The sequence below is a fragment of the Parasteatoda tepidariorum genome, chromosome 9 (assembly GCF_982258835.1).
Source record: "Parasteatoda tepidariorum strain Cologne lab strain chromosome 9, Ptep-v5.0, whole genome shotgun sequence".
Lineage (NCBI taxonomy): Eukaryota > Metazoa > Arthropoda > Arachnida > Araneae > Theridiidae > Parasteatoda > Parasteatoda tepidariorum.
Window position 1 is genome coordinate 80,022,844 of NC_141763.1, and position 18,889 is coordinate 80,041,732.

An 18,889-nucleotide genomic window follows, 5' to 3' on the forward strand; every position below is an offset into this window, starting at 1 on the left:
TCATTATCTGATTATTATTAATACAGTTTATCAATAAAAGCACGAAACTGATCTTAGAGTGGGAAAAACCCGAAACAAAAGTTATCGAAATTATTAAAAATGCAAAATTATACTCGATTTAACAGTTAAGACATTTGATTCGCCTTAAATGGTATCAAAAATATAAAGACTTTACTCATATATTTATAAAATTTTTATTTCCTCGGTTTTTTAAATATATCTAGGCTGTTGATGTAAGTTACATTCAACTCTAGAATAACATTATCAGGACAAAACACCTGCCCCAAGCTATTTTGTCCTAATCGCAATAATGTTTGCGTATTTCAATAATATCACAATGTGATTTCCGTTTCGAGGAAAATTGCTTGAAGGCTGGTAATATCTACACGCAACCATGACACGATAGGTGCCAAAAATTGATATCTGCCCATAAAATATTATTACCCATCTCAACAAAATAGTTCTAGGAAAGTTATTTATTTATTTTAAAGCTTTTGCCCTTCTGATTAGTCATAAAAACGTACTTCTGTATGCTTGTACAAACACCATCATGTAATTGCACAAACACCATCATGCAAAGAACAAGTAAAATATAATTAAAAAAAATTTTTTTTCGTTAAGTTTCGTATGTTTGTTAAATTATAAATAATATAAATTATTATGAAATGCATTGTGAGATGTTATTAATTAGCTTCTAAAAAAGTATCATTTTTAATGTCTCTGTAGTTCTATTATTTTTTTTTTTAGTGAAAAGTATTAATTTATATTTGAAGTCCTATTTTTATGTCTCTGTGTTAGGCTTTTGCTCACAGGAAAATAAATTTAAAGCGAACTAAGATTTTTGGTTCTTTTACTAGTATTTTGTTCTAGATTTCATTTTAATTTATGAGCCTTATCCTGTAACCATCAGAAAAATATATCATTCTTATTATTCATTTTTATCATCATTCATTATACTCAAAATCATACAAACAAATTCTGATCGAATTCATGAAATAGATTTCAGGAACTTAATTCATAAAGGAGATAAATTTTTTTACACATTTTATATGGAAAACATGTTAGAAAAATCTAAGGAGTTTTCAGCTGTAATTGAGGGATTATTTTATCGATTGTTTCCTTTGAAACGAGTGTTATTTTTGATGATTCTACTAAAAAAAATATTATGCTTCTGCTTACAAGATAAATAATAAGTTTGCTTCAATCTAAAGCAAACTTATATTTTCTGAATTTTTTTCTCCCTAGCTTTTTATTTTTATTTTTTTAATAGATTTCGTTTACATTTTATAACATGAACCTCCTCTTTTCTAACAAAAAATATTATACTTATAATTTATTTGTTTAATGTTTTTTAAACTAGATATATTGTGATTATTTTTTTTTATTTTAACAAAATACTTGATAAAGTTCCAACTGAATTCTTAAACCGAGAAACTACTTTAGCATGTTTTTAATAATAAACATAAATAATAATAATAAAAAAGAAAAAAAATTGGCGCTTTCAGCTTTCTTTGACGAATTCGTTTATCGGTTGTCACGATTTATTTAAAAAGTTTGGCAAGATCAAGAAAATGAAGGTGCTTTTTTTCTTTTTTTTAAATAAAATGTATTTCTATATTTTAAGTCTCATCATTAAAATTCACTTCACGTTCAATAGTTGCAGTTGATGTCTGAGTTCATTCGCATCTGTAAAAGAGTTGCGAAATTTATGTTCACTCAAAAGAGATATTGGGTTGTTTGTTTAATGCTCATCGGTCTTCCTGTTTCCCCTTACTAATATTTAAATCAGTTTTCGGAAGAAAACTAGACACTAACGATGGTTTCCGTTTCGTATCCCATTGGTTTAAATTTAACAACCCAGTTAATTAAAAGAAATGTGAGTTTTATCCAATGAAATCAAATCTTTACAATGACGTCATAACCTCCATTGAATGCAATTGGAGAATGTGTGAAATCACTAGACAGGGCAAATAAAATAAAAATAAAAAAAGGGAAAAAAGACCAAAAATTTTAATTTTTTAAATGTTTTTGAAAGAAATGGAATAATGTATATTTTTAAAAATCTAAACCCATACTTTAAATTTATTAATGTAAATAAAAGAAAAAATTATTCTATGGTAAAAAGAAATATTGTTCCTTACGATTTTTTCCCCCTACAAATAAAGAGTAATGAAATATAGTGATCTTTCTCCTTAACATTTTAGCCCTCTGAAACATCATTATTAAATTTGCTTGAAAATTATGTGACATTCTTCATAAAATATTTCCCTTGAATCAAATATTTACGTGTTGAAAAAAAATTCATTTAATAAGAAAAAGGATATTTTAAAATTTTAATATCCTTAGTCCTGTTGCTACCTTGCCTTCTCCCTCTGCATGCCACCGAATACGCCACTTACTATTGTTTCAATCAAGTTCAAGAATTCGAATAGCACACCAGTTCTATTGTTTCTTTCAAGTTCAAAAATTCGAGATTTTAAAGAGTGGAACAAAGTTAGAATGTTCGAGCTAATTGGTAATTGATTCGATCAATTTCTTCTGTAAAATATGCAATGTAATTCTTCATTATTTAATCGCAGAGGTAGTGTAATCTGGAATGCACTATATAACTATTTATTTTCAAACAAAAAATGTTTTTTTTTTCCTTAAAAAATGCCATGAAGTTTCTTAAAAAAATGCAATGCAATGTAAAAAATGCTATGTAATGTAATGGTTCGCAGCCTTGGGCAGCATACTTTGACTGACTCTTCAGTCGTCTTTTTTTCTACACGCAATAAATGATTATTACTTATTAGTGTAAATTATAAAAAGCTATACATATTCAAACAATCAATTGCAAAATAAGAAATAAGTTTCGGTGCACTGTTAATTAAAGAATTAAATGTTTAAAAAAAAAGAAAGTAAAGTGGAATACAGAAAATTAACAGAAAATTTTGATGTAATACAACAAACGATTAACTACAACACTTCAACCATGAAATAAACTTTTTTGATTTTACAATTGGAGACCAATTTGCGAAATTAATCATAAATCTGGTTTTTCATCAATTTTAAATTATATTATTTATGCTTTTGCACAACATTTTGTTTCAGTTCTTCTTTGAAATAATCATAAATACTTCCTTTATTAAAACCGGTCCGCGAAATCATCTTTTCGAGAATCAGAGTCGTGATGGCAATAGAATGTTCTTTATAAAAGATATTTACGTGAAATTATTCTTTATCCTTTATCATCTTAGGTAATTTCGTTCTGCATTTAGTTTACTTTTTTGAAGGGAAAAATATTATACAGGTCTTTTTTATGAGCAGACAATAAAAAAAACTATCAGCAATAACTTTATTTAGAATTAGTATGACGCAATATTCGAAAATTGTCTTTATTCATTCAGTTTTCCTTGCTTATTTTTGCTTGTTATCCTTTAAGATTTCTTTAAGATAAAGAAGAATTTTTTTTTACTATAAATAAATTAACCACAAAGTAGCGTCGCGAAGAAATATCAGTTTACTAGTTTTCATCATTGAATGTAATATATACTGATGTTTATCTTTACAATTGCATTCATGGTTGAGGAATAAAACATTGAACTTCTTTAACAGGTAGGAAACTAGACATAAACGGTAGGAAATTAATTATAATTAATTAAACAATTGAAATGCCTCTCCTGAAACCATGCTGCTACAACAGTTTAAAATGACTAACTTTCAATCGTAATCTCCCTTACCATTAATTTTTGAACTATAATTTATTTTTATTGTACCTACTACTTGGTATGCCACCTACATTAAAAGCCTTTAATGATTTAATGCGTTTTAACCTTCAGCATACCGCTGAAAACAATTGCTTAGCTTTCAGCTTACAGATTGCAATAACAAAATTTGAAGACATTTAAAATAACTTTTTCGTGACACAGTGGCTTCTTGCAACTTTCCTAAAAGTAAAACGTGAGCTTAATACCGAGAATGCTGACTTTCATCAAAATAAATTTGAGACTGTAATTAACTATTGAGCACTGAAACTACAGGTTTGAGAATTTTTAAAAATGCGTGTTACACATTTCAAATTCATGTTGTTGGAACATTTTTTTCGACTCCATTTTAATTTTTATAATTTGTTGCAAGTTAAAAAACTTTGAAAAATAGTTTCCTCAAAAACGGTCAACATAGAAACATTTTTTGAACACTATTTAATGACATAGAGTTGAAAAAATCGCATCTTCGCACCAATACTGCTGATTCCCCCCCCCCCCCAACTGGAACTATTGCAGAATTAAGTTATAATCCGGGTAAGTATTGTACAAATTAAAGTTTTTGCTTAACCATAATTAAAAAATTTAATTTTTTAAGCAAATTATTCAAAGCAATATTTATTTTCTCAACTCTTAAGGGTATAACAGACGTACGTTAAAAAACAAACTTTTTAATTTGTAATACTAAGATCTATATTTCATGTACCGTTGGTATAACATAGCATATGTACCAAGTTTTGTAAAAAAGTATTTGTACAAGGCTGGGACGAATAAATAAGTGCAAGGATACATTAATTAAAACACTTTTTCAATTTCATATAATTAAAAATGCTTATTATTCAACAAATTTTAAAAATTTTTTTAATTTTTTTTAAACAATAACTTTGGTTGTAGATACAATTTATAAGTAGATACAATTTATTTTCACATAAAATGTTTTTAGAAATATAAGTAGGCAATAATAAAATAAAATTCCCGATATCAAAAATGCAAATTGAAATGCGATTTTTTTTCTTTGCCAAAACTGTTTAGATATAAATTGTTACTCACTAGCAATTTATCGATTGTTGTTCAACAGCAATTTCTACAGAAAATTTGTAATAGCATATAAATACTATAGACAAATTATGTATCATTCTTTCGCTATTTTTTTCTTAAACAAAATATAATAAATAAATAAATAAATAGATTTAAAAAAAAAAAAACAAAAAAAAAAGAACGAATAAATATTAAATGAAAAAGAAATCAGCCATGGGAATCAAATTTTACGTCCATGAAATATTAGAACACTGATAATTTAATTTAAAACAATTACTTGCTAATCAGATATTGAAACAGAATTCATTACTCTGGGTTCCTGGTTTCCCATAAAAGAAATAAAAGCGCTGAAAAAAAGTTCTATGAAGGATTTGAAAATCTCTAATAGTTAAAAATTATTCTAAAAAATATATTTTTAAACTATCTATCAAAATTTTAACATTCAATTAATTTTCAATTATTTTTTTTTCTATATTATGACTAAGAAAAAAACAAGATCTGTATAATATTTTTTATCATTCCTTCCCTTAAAAAAGCCCTCCCGTGAGAGAAGCAAGAATAATTAATATCATGCAATTTTTCAACCAATCATGAGGATTCTCGCCATCTACGTCATCTGACCTTATGCTGTCATGTTGCAAGTGAGAGAATGTCTGCTCTCGCTGTTATTCGCGCAGAGCTAGATATGTGATGGTGCTTTGGGGGAAGGTAGATTTTGAAGTGAATTTTACTATTTCTTAGAAGAATATTTATTTCTTTGTTTTGTTTTTCCCCTAGTGAATGATATTATGATTCTACAGTCCTGTTGTCACCCATCCTAGGATTTATTCCCCTTTTCAGAGCAGCATAGCCTCTTCAACTACGATCCTAGGATTCAGTATTTCCATATACAGGCGTTGACGTCATTCTCATAAAATATTTGTTTGATTACTAATCTTACCGAGTGAAAATCTCTGTGATTTTACCATTGTGAAAAAGTTCCTCTTGTATATATGTATCTATAAGTGTAACAACCAACAAATTAAGAAAACATGATACCAACAATTGGATTAGTCCTAATTTTTCTGTCACTGAACTGTGTAAATGAGGTGAGTCATTTTATTTAATCCTGTAAATAGTTAAATAGACGTTACTTTGTTTTTGTTTTTAATTTACATTTTCTATGTTTTTTTTCTCTTTAAACATGCATAACTTGTTTATTTTGATGTTATTCTCAATCGATTGGACCTTGGGCGCGGTCTAAATATTTCAAAACATTAAGCACTGGGCGCTAATAAATTTCTTCAAACTATAATTTTACTATGTTTCTTCTTGATAATAATAAATAATATTATAAAGTGTTAATAAAGTTTTCAATTTGATATTTTTGGTTTACCGACATAATGTTTACCAACGCTCGTTCATTATGTGTCAGATATGACAGGTTTTTGATACCCATCATAACCCTATCATCTATCTGTTATCTTAATTTTTTTTTTCCTTTATGATCAGTTTTGTATTTTTATCTACAGTTGTGATCGTTGGCATTTTGTTTACTTTGTGATTAAATAGATCAAAGACGAGACTAAAACAGAATTCAGTTTCATTCATAACTTTTTTTTTATTTGTTTACATTTCATCAATTTATTAAGTATAAAGAATATATTCTTATAAGTAATTTGCTGAATGGAATTTGACTCTGAAGCCATATTTGCCCCTTTGAAAATACAATTTTACTTTAGGATGAAAAATTCCATGTAAATTATCTTTTCATTTATGAGAAAATAATTTAAAAATTTTTATTTTCTTTAAATTATGATATTCATTCTCTATTTATAGATTTAAAGAATAGCTGACATTTACTTAGATTAAGAAAATTTCTTTAAAATATTTCTGATAGCTTAGAGCTGTGTTTTAAACTGTCTATGAACTTCCGCAATAATTCCAATAAACGAAATTTCAATTAAAGGATATTATGTTTTTGTAGGAAGGGGTTGTGATAAATGATAGTTGAGTAAACATCTTTTACAATATTTTTACAATAAATATTAAGTTAAAAAAAAACTAATATTTTTTTAAAACAATCTCTTACTTTTAAGTTTAAAGCTACTAGATGTATTAAAAGATTATTTGTAGATTAAAATTAAGGATATCTTTTAATCTTATTAACTTAAAACCCCTCTCGTCACCTGGTTCTCCATAATATTTGTATGATCAAACCTCTAAAATACATGATGAAAGGTATTTTTAGTGTATCTGTTATCCTCGCTGTATGTTTTAGTGCATTAAAAAATATAAGAAACATATTATTTTCTACTTTCAAGGACAGTGATGGTTTGAGAGCCCAACCTTTAATAAAAGCTAATCAATTTGTGCTGACAAGTTAAATATCAGTCACAAAACCACGCTTTCTCTATTTAAACATAAATTTTTTACAGCAAATTGTAATTTTTGGCTTTCAAAATATGCTGCAATAATTTAGGCCCTTGAGCTGTCGAATGTTTAGACTTCCTAATGTTAATTTCACTTCTTGCATATTTCGACATAGTAGTGTTTTTAAGTTTAGAGTGGTAGTGTTTTTAATTTTCAGACAGTTTTTGTAGTAATGTTTTTAATTTTTAGACAGTTTTTAAGTTTAAAGTAGTAGTGTTTTTCATTTTCAGACAGTTAAGTTTCGACATTGTAATGTTTGTAATTTTCTACAGCTTAAAAGCTACCTATTCTACTGATTTCTTTCAAAGTTTGGATTTTTAAAATTTTATAGTTTAAATTATTGTAAAAATACCTTAGGTACAGTGCAATATTCTTTTAACCATTAGTGAATTAAAAAGGTGTAAAAAATAATTTTTTTACAAGGAACTATTTTTGGATAAACAATTTTATAATTGTCTGAAAAAACTCTTTGATTCTCTTTATTAAATTGAAAGTTCCAAATTTTTGATTACTGTGATGACCAAATTATAGGACTATATTTTCTAGACTGTAGATTTTCCTTCCCCTTATTATAAGAGTCAAAGAATTCAAATCAGCCAAAAGGAAAAGCACATTTTTGTGTCTGATTTTGTTATTTTAAATATCTGTACAATTTAATTACAGTTTATTACTTTATGCAATTTTTTTAAAAAACTGAATGGAAATGAATGAATGTTGTTTTTTATTTGTGCACTGTACGCCAACACCTTAACTACCTCTGATTCAGTGGGTAGATTTTAACAGGCGATCTTGGTGGTTTTGTGAGTCTAACCTTAAATATCTATATTTAAGGTTAGACTCACAAAACCTATATTTAAGGTTAGACTCACAAAACCACTAAGATCGCCTGTTAAAATCTACCCACTGAATCAGAGGTAGTTAAGGTGTTGGCGTACAGTGCACAAATAAAAAACAATGTTCATTCATTTCCATTCAGTTTTTTTTTAAAAAAATTGCATAAAGTAATAAATTGCAAGTCACATAAATATAAAAATCTTATTATATTAACACAAATATAGGGGTCTGTCCAGGCATTTTGTGAAAGGTCCGTTTTTGTAAAATTGTGAAAAAATTACTCGTAATTTGTGAATATAAAATAAACGTTAAGTCACATTCTTCTCAATACTGTAAAATTATAATTAAAAAAAATTAAATTTTAAAAAATAATCAGCAATTGCTGGTACTAAATTAGAGATGCAACATACAAATATTTGGTATTTAGCCTATACTGCTGAAAGCAGAATATTCATTTCGAATGAATAAAGGAAGATAAAACTTAGTTCGTTTACACCTATCTTTCTTTCCCCCCACCTGGGAAGGGTTTATTCGATTAACAAGACCATAATGAAGATAAATAAATTTGTGAAGGGTCCGATTAAAAGATAAATTATTCTGTGAAGCGTCCGTTTTTTAAGTTAAATTATTTTGTGAAGGGTCCGTTCTTCTTAACAGACCCCTGGTATACATATATATATATATTAAATAGCATAATTTAACAAGCACCCACAATTTTGTATTAAATCTTCTCTTAAAATGAGTAATTTTTTGAAGCATTAGGCAATTCCTACCCCCTGAGTCATCCCTAGTAATAAAAAAAGGGCAGGGTGCTTCATCACAGCTCTAATTTTTGTTTTGAAAGGCCACGCATTTGGCAACTTTAAAATTTATAAAAATTCACAATATGTAAACTGAATTTGATCCTCAATATTTAAATTGCCCCCTAGTACTATTTTATATGTATATCTCACAAAGTAATTCTCACTCATTATCAAAACAGCAGAAAATTTTTTTAAGCCTTTAAAAAGTAATTAAGGGTAAGACAATCTCGGTGTATAAATTTTGTTAAAAGAAATTTATAAGAACTAAAAAAAGATTGATTGATCAACAACCTAAAAGATTTTTTTTACATTGAAATTTGCAAATAATAAGAAAATAAGTGTTTAAAGATGCATTTGTAAATAAAAGATATTTAAAAAAAGGAGCAAAATTTAAAATCACTAAAAATTTCACTAATATACGCCCTCCCCCTCAAAAAATAAATAAAAGTTGTAAGGAAATGAATAGAAGCCCTTTAACAAGCTATGACTACAATGAGATTATTAAGTAAAAGAACACCTTAATTTGAATGCATTTGTTAAAAAAATAATAAAGAAACGTGTGAATAATTCTAATTAATGAGCAGTGTTAATGTACTGTTGAGGGTTGATAGCTGTGTTGCTCTGATTCTTTTGAACCTACTGGTGAGAGCATTGGGATGGAAACTGCTACATCCTTTAGATCAATTTCTATTCCTTTCATAATTGCTTGCATGGAAATTTGTAATTCACAATTGAAATTGTTTTGAAAAAAATTTCCGCATTATGTTTAAAATTTTGAGCCTTATTCCTCTCTTTTGCTACAAGGTAGGACATATCAGAAAGTTCCCTATTCCTGCTACGCATGCTGATTATTAACATAATATGTTATTTCAATGTTTAAATCGATATAATGTAGAAAAATTCTATCTATGTCCTACAGGCCAAAACTGGCTCCCAAAAATAATGATTTGGTCCCTAAACAATTTTAATCATTTAGAAAAAAATATGTGCCCTGGAAAAAAAATACGGTTTCGGAAAGCTAGTTATTCTATTATTTTTTTCTGCAATAAAACTGTAATTGTAAAAGTGTTATGTTCAATTAGGATCTAGAACCTTACATTTTTACAATTACCTTTTTATTTGGTTTGCTATATATATTTGTAAATAAAGATTGTGCTTCTTTAATGTATACACACATATAATAATTGATGCTAAAAAGGTATTATTTTTTTAATAAAAAAAATTACCTCTATTTTAAGCTTTATTTTTTTAATTAATGAAAGTCATATTTTTATGATTTTCCTTCTACTTAAAAGGAAAGATAAAAGGTTAATTTTCAATTCATAATTCTTGCTTAGCATCTGCTTCAAGAATTTAAATCCTTCAACAGACACTAATGTTCTTTGATAATAATGAACTCAACTTAATATTCATACTTACTTTTATTGTTGAATTATCTTATAAGAAAGTACTAGTGATTACATAGTAATAAATGCAGAAATGTTTTAAAAAGGAGTAAAATCTGTTCAGTTTTTCCTTTTTAAATAGAATGAAGAGGATTTTATCAGTTTTTCTGTTACAATTTTTGAACAATATATAGCTGCTTTTAAAATATTGCTAAGCTTGCTTTTAATCAAAATCAATTAGCTGAATTAATTATTGGCTACACTTTGCTTGGAAAAAAATTTGTATTAATTAAAGATTTTAACTTAATAAATTTTAGCAAGAAATTTTTATTATTTCTAATTCTGTCATTTATTTTCTCTTTTAAATGTATTACTTATCTTTAAAACATTTGAAAATTACAAACATTACACAAATTTGAAAATTTTACTTGCTAATAAAAATGCATTTTATTTCTAAATAGTACTTTCTTCCTTGTTCTGGATATCGTGATATGGAGATAATATACATTTTTCAGAAATAATTCTTATTTAAAACTCCTTAGATTTTTATTACTAAACTCACACAAAATATGAAATTAGTGATGGTTTTACCATAATAATGTAACTCTGAAGTCACATATTAAAATAAGAAAAATTGAAGGAGAAGAAAAGAAAAGTGTTTCACATACTATCTTCTGCTAGGAAGTATTAAGTACACAAATTCTTTGTGATTCCCTTGTTACTTATCAATTGCTCGTTTAATGTTAATTTTTTTATTATACTTTAAATGTCCAGGTCTAAAATTAGTGTGTGAAAGCATTTATGCTAACATTTCCTTTTCAAACTACTTATAATAATTAGATACAATAATAGATTACAATGCATGTAATAAAAATTATTGCGCTCTTTAGAAATTACATTAATTTAATAATTTTTTATCAATTGACTTAGGTGCGCAAATATTTGGTTTACAAATTTACTATAATATTTGTAAAGAATGAAAAAATTTTCTTTTAAATGCTTGTCAAATATAACATAATACAATTTCCATTCATGGTCATTGGTGCCCATTTAGACTTGAAAAGTCTGTTCTTTTAAGTGTTTCAAAAAATGGGGAGATTAATATTTAGGAAAAGTTCTTAGATTGTTTAAATTTGTCAGATAAGGATAAACTATAATAGTGTTTACCTACAGTATGAGCATTTTCACAAATTATTCAATTCACACCAATCTATAAGTTAGCCACTATTTTTGTTTCTTATTTATTTATTTTTAGACTTAAAGTTATTTTTAGAGTTTTTTTTATCGAAGAAATAGAGAAGCAATAGTTTTGTATCAAATTCCATCCGATCTTCCATTTCTTCTGTTGAATTTCTTTCATAATGAAGGTATTTATTATTTTTCAGCAAAATTATTGTACACGTAAATTTTTTTAAATGTTAGATAGTTATGATGTATATAATTTATATCCATACAGTTCCAGAAGCAGTGTCAAACAATACCTGCCATTCTAATGTATAGTTTGTCTACGGTAAGAACTCTCCCAGCCACAAAATCTGAGGCCGTCTGCTGCTGTGAGAAAAAAAATAGCGCATTTCAGGGAGGGTAACTTTTCTTCACTCTAGGGCTAACACAGTAGACTGAAGAAAAGAGAATGACTCCACACCCCTACTTGAACTAGTTATACCTCGTTACCATAGTCACCACCACGGATCCAACCGAATGGCTAGGAGAGTTCTTACTTTAGACAACCTATAGTTCACGTTTCGGAGATATATTTTAAGCTAAATTAAAATACTTTTTGTTACTTAGCCGTTCTCACCATATTGCACAAAAGTGTTAAATTGTATTGCCTTTTTTAATTGTAATCTTTTTTTTTTCACTCAGATTTTTCTGATAAGGATCCTATAACTTATTAATTGAAATATTTCTCAATATTAAAACTTTTGCAATTAATCCCACAACGGCGGACAGACCATCGCAACAGCGTTATATATTCAATATTAAATTTACTTTTTCTTAGCGCTATCTCCAAGACGAATAGGTATAAACCAAGTCTGTGAAAAGAATTTTTCTTAGTAGAATAAACAAATGGTTCATGTGCATTCCTTTTTTGAAAACATTTCAATAAAAAAAAATTAAATGTAATGATGATAATCAGACCTTGAAACGAATGTAAGATTGGGTTTCCTCATTGAATTTGGTAGATGCATTTTGATAAAAATTTCATGATGAATATTATGATATTATGGCTGGTATGATAATTATGTATAATTGACATGAGATGACAAGAAAATGCTCAAGATATGCATTTTTTAATTTATTCAGAAAGTTCAATTGATTTCTCAATATTTTTTATTAAAAAAAAAAAAACATACTGTAGCAGCCGTTGTTTTAAGACATTTTCGTTCTTACTCTCATAACTCAAGAACTATTCGAGAATTCAAAAAGTAATTTTTTACATTTCTAAGGTAAGTGTTTAAAGAATGTTCAGTTCTGATGAATATTTAAATTTTGTATTTGTCATCTGAAATTATATACTAGTTTAAAATGGTATAAAAATTTGTGCACCTTGGAATTCAAAATTTTTTCGACTATCTTTAATTAAAATAATGAATAATTATGGAAAATTATTTTTTACATCTTTAGGTAAACGAATTTTATAATAGTATGGAATTTTTTTTTTTCTATTAGCTTTTCTCGAGATACGACGAAATATGCAAAAACTTAATAAGCGTCTAAATCAGTAACTGCCTACAAATATTAGAACCTCATTTTCTGATTGCCCGCATATTTTGATAGTAAATATTTCAAATCCCCCGAAAAAAATGAGTTTTCATTCAGAGCAAGGTTGTTTTTAGTGATTGATTCTGTAACTGAATTAGTTATTGAACAAATTAATTAGCACATTTAACGTCACTCGTTCAAGCCATCAAATTAAGATCTTAGTTCTTGAAAATCTGATCAATAGAAATGAGAGTTTTCTTAGAGTAAGGTCTTTTCTTTTCCCCGTTTGATGTACTCTCGTTCTCTTAATATTCGATTTTCTAGTTTCGTTTGTTCCGCAGAAGTTACCACTGGGCTCCGCCTTCATCGCGTGGTATCCGATGATACTGTTTCGCTATTTTTGGGAGAAGGATGCGAACAATCCTGAATAAGGTTACTAGTTGGCGATCGTATGACAGAAATATTTATTTCGCAATCTTTACGTGCATTTTTTTAACATAAAATATTTCATAAATTTGATGATATTTTTCCCTTTTGAGTGAATAGTTTGACCTTTTTGAGACATTTTACTTAGAAAACAGCAATTTTTAAATTTAAAATATATTTAATTAGCTGGAGTGACAATAGGTATAATAGCAGATGACAAAGCGAAGTAAGTGGCCGAAAAAGAATTCACTGTTAACGCTTGGCTCTCAGTAAGGGTTGTCTCTGTTTCAAGCGCGGGGATGAACTCTGCGCATGAGGAGGTGGGGCCAAGTGTCAACTCCTGGTGAACGAACTATAAACACGAGTTTCGCACTTCAGTAATCTCGCGTTGTTTAATTTTTGCTCCAGATTTACTGAAAACTGGTGATTGATTTCGTTCCTTACTTAAGGAAAAACTTGTATATTTGGCACAGTGTAGTCGCTTTCGCTTTACATTTCAACATAACCATTACTGGCGTTCGTTCGCCAAAAATGGTTAGAAAAATATTGGTGTGGTTACTAATTATTTTCGAGAATTACAATTAATTAATTTGGGTAATAGGTACAAATTGTAAAAAGGCAAAGTTATACACTAAAATTTTATTAACAAATATTTAAAAAGAATATTGCGTATCAAGTGCTTCCGTAAAATTTGTAATGCATGAATCCTTGCAAACGCAAAACAAAAACCGATTGATCTGAAAATTAAAAAAAAGTAAATGGAAATGGATTGATCATGCTCTACGTAAACCTAAAAAAATTTAAGTAAATTTTTTTTTTTTTGATTGGAACCCTCAGGGGAATAAAAAAAAGAGGAAGACCTAAAAATACGCAGGACGCTTGTAAGCGAGTTGAAAACATTAGGAAAGACATGAAGAGAGGCAAAATATCTGGCCACTAATAAAGTGAGATGGAAAGCTATGATCGAAGCCCTAAGCTCCGATTTAGAGTGAAGAAGATTATGAATGTTTACATTAATATATATATTGTTCTTGACGGCAATGTTGCTTAATTAATGGAGAAAAGGCACTTTTTCATCTAGGACAGTGTTTCCCGGGAACAGTTTAGCGAGGGTGCGCGTTCTTATGCGAAATATCTTGCAACAGGCAAAAATTACAAAAAATTTTATTTAAAAACAAATCTAGCCATGAAAAATGAAAATGTACGATTTCGTATTTTTCTATTGGCTATTTTTTGCCGAGTTAACAGTAAATAGTTAGTGGTGTCAACAGCCAGTTGCGATTTTTAACTTTTGTGCAATTTTTTTATAGTAAAAAATACATTCATTTTTTTTATTAGTGGTACACAGCTTTACGAAAAATTTAGAAAGGGTACACAAAAGTCATAAGTTTGGGAAATACTGATCTAGGAAAACAATGCAAAATCCCCTTATTATTGACGTTAATGATGCTGAATTAATTTTAGTAATAGGTTCTACTGCTATTACTATGTTAATTGATATTTTTTAATTAATACTAAATATACTTTGGTTAGTAACAAGATACCTCTGTGGAAATATGTTTTTAAGTTTCACTGAGAGGGTGTACAGGAAAAAAGTTGAAGTAATTATTGACAGTGAGAAGTTGACCTTGAGCAATAGCGTTATTCCAAATGATATTGAATATGATTAATCTTAATTTTGAAGGGAAGAACTTCTTAAAACATGTTTTACTTAATCTGATAACATAAAGCCACACACCGAGAAGGGCAGCAAATTAAAAAAATGGAATTGTTTTATCCTAATAGAATTGGCGTCTTTCAGTTTTGCGCATGATTTCGTTTTGTTGATTAATGCTAATTTATTGAGCATTTACTTTTTTTTCCATCCAGAAAGAAGAACGTGTTTATTCAGCTAGTTATTCAATGAAACTCGTTACCGAAACAAAGAAATATTAAACGATACAGAAGGAATAGAATAAATAATTTAGAAAAAAAGGGGGGAATTCCAAACCTATCTTTCATTGAATATATAGTAGGGAACCGATTATCCGAGACCATCGCTATTCCGGATAACTGCTTTTTTCGGTTTTCTGAATCGCTACAAAAAGCCGTTTTTTATTGTTAAACCCAACTAAAAAAAAAATATATGTGGAAATAATCTTGAAAAAACGAAGTAATAGGCTAATGATTATTTCCAAAATGATGGTAAGGTAAACATCTTTCAAAAAAGAAAGAAAAATCCTAAAATCCCTAAAAAAAAAAAAAAAAAAAAAATGGCGGGAAAATTTATCGAATTTCGTTCCGGTTTTTTGGTTTTCCGGTTTACTGATTTCCGGATAACGGGTTCTGTACTGTATTAGCATTTCATTCAATATATATTTGATATGAAAAAAGAATTGGTCCTTATTTTACATCGAAAATTATAGTTATTTTTCTTATCAATTCTTAGTTTACTCAAATTCGCAAGACGCGCATTTTTTTTTTTTTTTTTTTTTTTTTTTTTGGTATCAGTGTAGATGTGGATCCTAAAAAAAAATATGGCTTTTTCAAAAAAAAAAAAAATTAACGAAAGAAAGAAAATAAAAGCACTGCCATATGATTTTTTTATTTTTTGTTTTTAAATAAGATTTGTTGAATTTCTGTAGCAAGAATGTGAATAATGAAAATAACATTGAAAAAAAAAAGGTTCCCGATCCAGCGTCTTGCATAAAAATTGGACCTTAAGGTCAAACATTTATCCTGCAACATTTCCCCCCCCCCTTCACTATGAATTAAATTGACTTTTAAAAAAATAGTTGAGACTTACACTTTTTTGTAATAGTTTTGCGGTTCAATTACCTATTGCATTCTTACTATATATGCACCTGATTTTCTCCTTAGAAAAATGATAAAAGAAATTGTTTTCCGAAAGTCTTGAAAATACTGAATGCATCTTGTCTCTCTCAATGCTAACTTTTGTCTTTCACGTGTAAGTGTTGTAAATTAAAGTGGCGACTACCTGAATTTCAATGTCACTCAAAATGTAGAGTTATGAACCCGTGTCCTTTGAAACATATTCCTTTCTTCTTATCTTATTTATTTTACTTTTATAAAGTCTTTGTTTATGCTCGTACAGAACGGTATTTAAGATAGATCAGGGGTTTTCAATGTCTTGCTGCAGGGCCGGACTGGAAGCATGGGGCTCAAAGGGACACTTAAACTCGAGGGTCTTGAATAAAATTTCGATTTTAAGGAACTGTTATTTTAATTTCTTTATTCAGTTACTTAATTAACAAAATATATTAGAAATTTTAAATTTTCTTTAGCAAGTTAAATATTTTATGTTTCTCGTTTTTTACCGTTTCGTTATGGCAGTCCGCTCCGCTGAAGTGATTCTGTGCATGTTGGCAAGTTGATGTTCGGATTTTCTTATTTAAATGTTATATAACAATATATTTGGAGATTTCGCAAGCATTATATAAATAAAAATGCAATTTAGGATGATTCAAAAAAATTCTTAATAAATTCGGTATAATAATTTAATCAAAAAAAAGGCAGACTAACTACTGCGCTGTGTGTATGAGCACCAGCTAAATACGGAGCTCGTACACACAGTATCGCTTGGATGTAGACTAATTACGGCGCTCGTACACACTGAGTATCGCTTGGATGCAGACTAATTACGGCGCTCGTACACACTGAGTATCGCTTGGATGCAGACTAATTACGGCGCTCGTACACACAGAGTATCGCTTGCATGCAGACTAATTACGGCGTTCGTACACACAGAGTATCGCTTGGATGCAGACTAATTACGGCGGTCGTAACGGTAGGGTTGTAGACTTTCTTTTTTAATTCACATAGTGAATGTTCTATTCAAGAAAATAGAATTTATTGCAACTAATTATAGAATAAACATTGTTAGTTCGTTGCAGCGTTATCTGTAAAATATAAGATTTACCGGAAAATTCTGTCTGCGAAAGAACACACCTTAATATTCAAGAATGCAAAGTGTACTTTTGTTTTTTATTTAAAAAAAAAAGGTGGTAGGACATTTACCCTTACATGTGTATATCAGATGTACTGCTTAGTTCTGTCGGATATTTTTGTTACAAGTATGCTCATGCTCTTTTGTTCCATGTATGCTGTGTCTCTTTATGTTAGAACATTACCATTGAGTTAAAGAGTAAATGCTCTATAACTTTCTTATATTAAAGAACCTTTTGCAATACTGTAAAAGGAGGCCAATTTTTTCACGGACAGATCTTTGCGGTAGATTTAATATGTAACTGGAAACATGTGTTTAGCTTTCTATATTTCATAAATATTAAGTTCAATTGTCGATTTGCTGTGAGCTATTTTAGAACTTAGTGACCGGAATTGGTCAAAAAACTAATATCTGTTACGAGACATTATTGCTTGTTCGTGAAGAATTTTTTTTCTCTCAAAAAACATCAAAATAAAATTTTATTCCTATTCATCATAGATGCGAAACAATAAGTATTTTTTTTAACAAAAACGCTTAGACGCAAATTATTAACTCAATGAAGCTTTAGAAGAATTAGGAATCGGTGGCCTAAACCAGTAATCCCTTAATTTTTTAAACTAAGCGTCATCCTGACTTCTTACATGAAGTCTCAAATGCTAAAACTTGGCTTGCAAATATGTAATTTGAAGAAATCACTCCATACACCTTACACCCCTCCTCATCTTAAGATATTTTAGAAAAACTGTTCATTTTTTCCAGTTAGGGAATAGTTTTAAAAATTTCACTGTTTTAAAAGATAAATAAGTCTTTTAAAATTTTAGGAGGCGTTGTGAAAAAAAAGAAAGAAAGAAGAAAAAAAACGTTTTCGATTAACTTCAAATTATGTAAAATAAATTGTGCTACAAGAAAAAGAATCCTTCGTTCAGAGTCGTGACAGCTCAGGGAATTCGAGTTCGCCTTTCAAAGAGGTGAACCGGGTTCGAATCTCAGCAATGGCTGGTCGATACGAATTCCGCATTCGGCTCGCACCAACCTCATTGCTGACGTAAAATATCCTCAATGGTAGACGGATAATGGGCTAGAGACCCCTTGTCTTCAGGCTAACAGTGCGAGATTTTCCTCTCCATGTTACATAAATGCAAGTCAGTTCTATCAAAAAGTCTACTACGAAGACAAATTTCCTTCAATACTTGATCCAGGAGTTCCCTTGTCTTCTGGATTGTGTTCAAAATTACAAGGCTAGGGAGTTGAACATTAGTATGTATTCGTAAACCTAAAATTACATCGACTGCTCAACGACGGTTATAAAGTAAAATCCTTCGCTCAATCACTAGCTAATTCTATCTATAAGAAGTTTGCAGTTTCAATTCGATGGGTGCTTCAGTTTTTTATATTCCCGCGGTCTACAAAAATAGAGTTTTGAGAAACTTTTGTTCTATTTTCGCTCCAGTTGGTAAATCCCTTATACAAGGAATTTCCAAACGTTCTCATCTCCGAGAGTCGCACTCCTAATCACTTAAAGCGTAGGGAAAGTATTTTTGACATGATGTAGTATTAAATAAAAATAAATTTTTTCGAAGTTGAGTTTTTTAA

General features: G+C 28.8%; 1 protein-coding gene and 1 long non-coding RNA gene across 4 annotated transcripts in view; both read left to right on the plus strand.

Annotated features, from left to right (window-relative positions):
- Positions 1 to 18,889, plus strand: part of LOC107439826 (uncharacterized) — a 471,331-nt gene that overhangs the window by 122,120 nt on the left and 330,322 nt on the right. The window lies entirely within an intron of this gene.
- LOC107439823 (NPC intracellular cholesterol transporter 1) overlaps positions 5,403 to 18,889 on the plus strand; it is a 74,601-nt gene continuing 61,114 nt past the window's right edge. For all 3 annotated transcript variants that reach the window (XM_016052538.3, XM_016052540.3, XM_016052541.3), the window contains exon 1: positions 5,403 to 5,872. In XM_016052538.3, the coding sequence (XP_015908024.1) occupies positions 5,816 to 5,872 (57 nt within the window). In that variant the 5' untranslated portion in view covers positions 5,403 to 5,815. The remainder of the gene's footprint in view (positions 5,873 to 18,889) is intronic.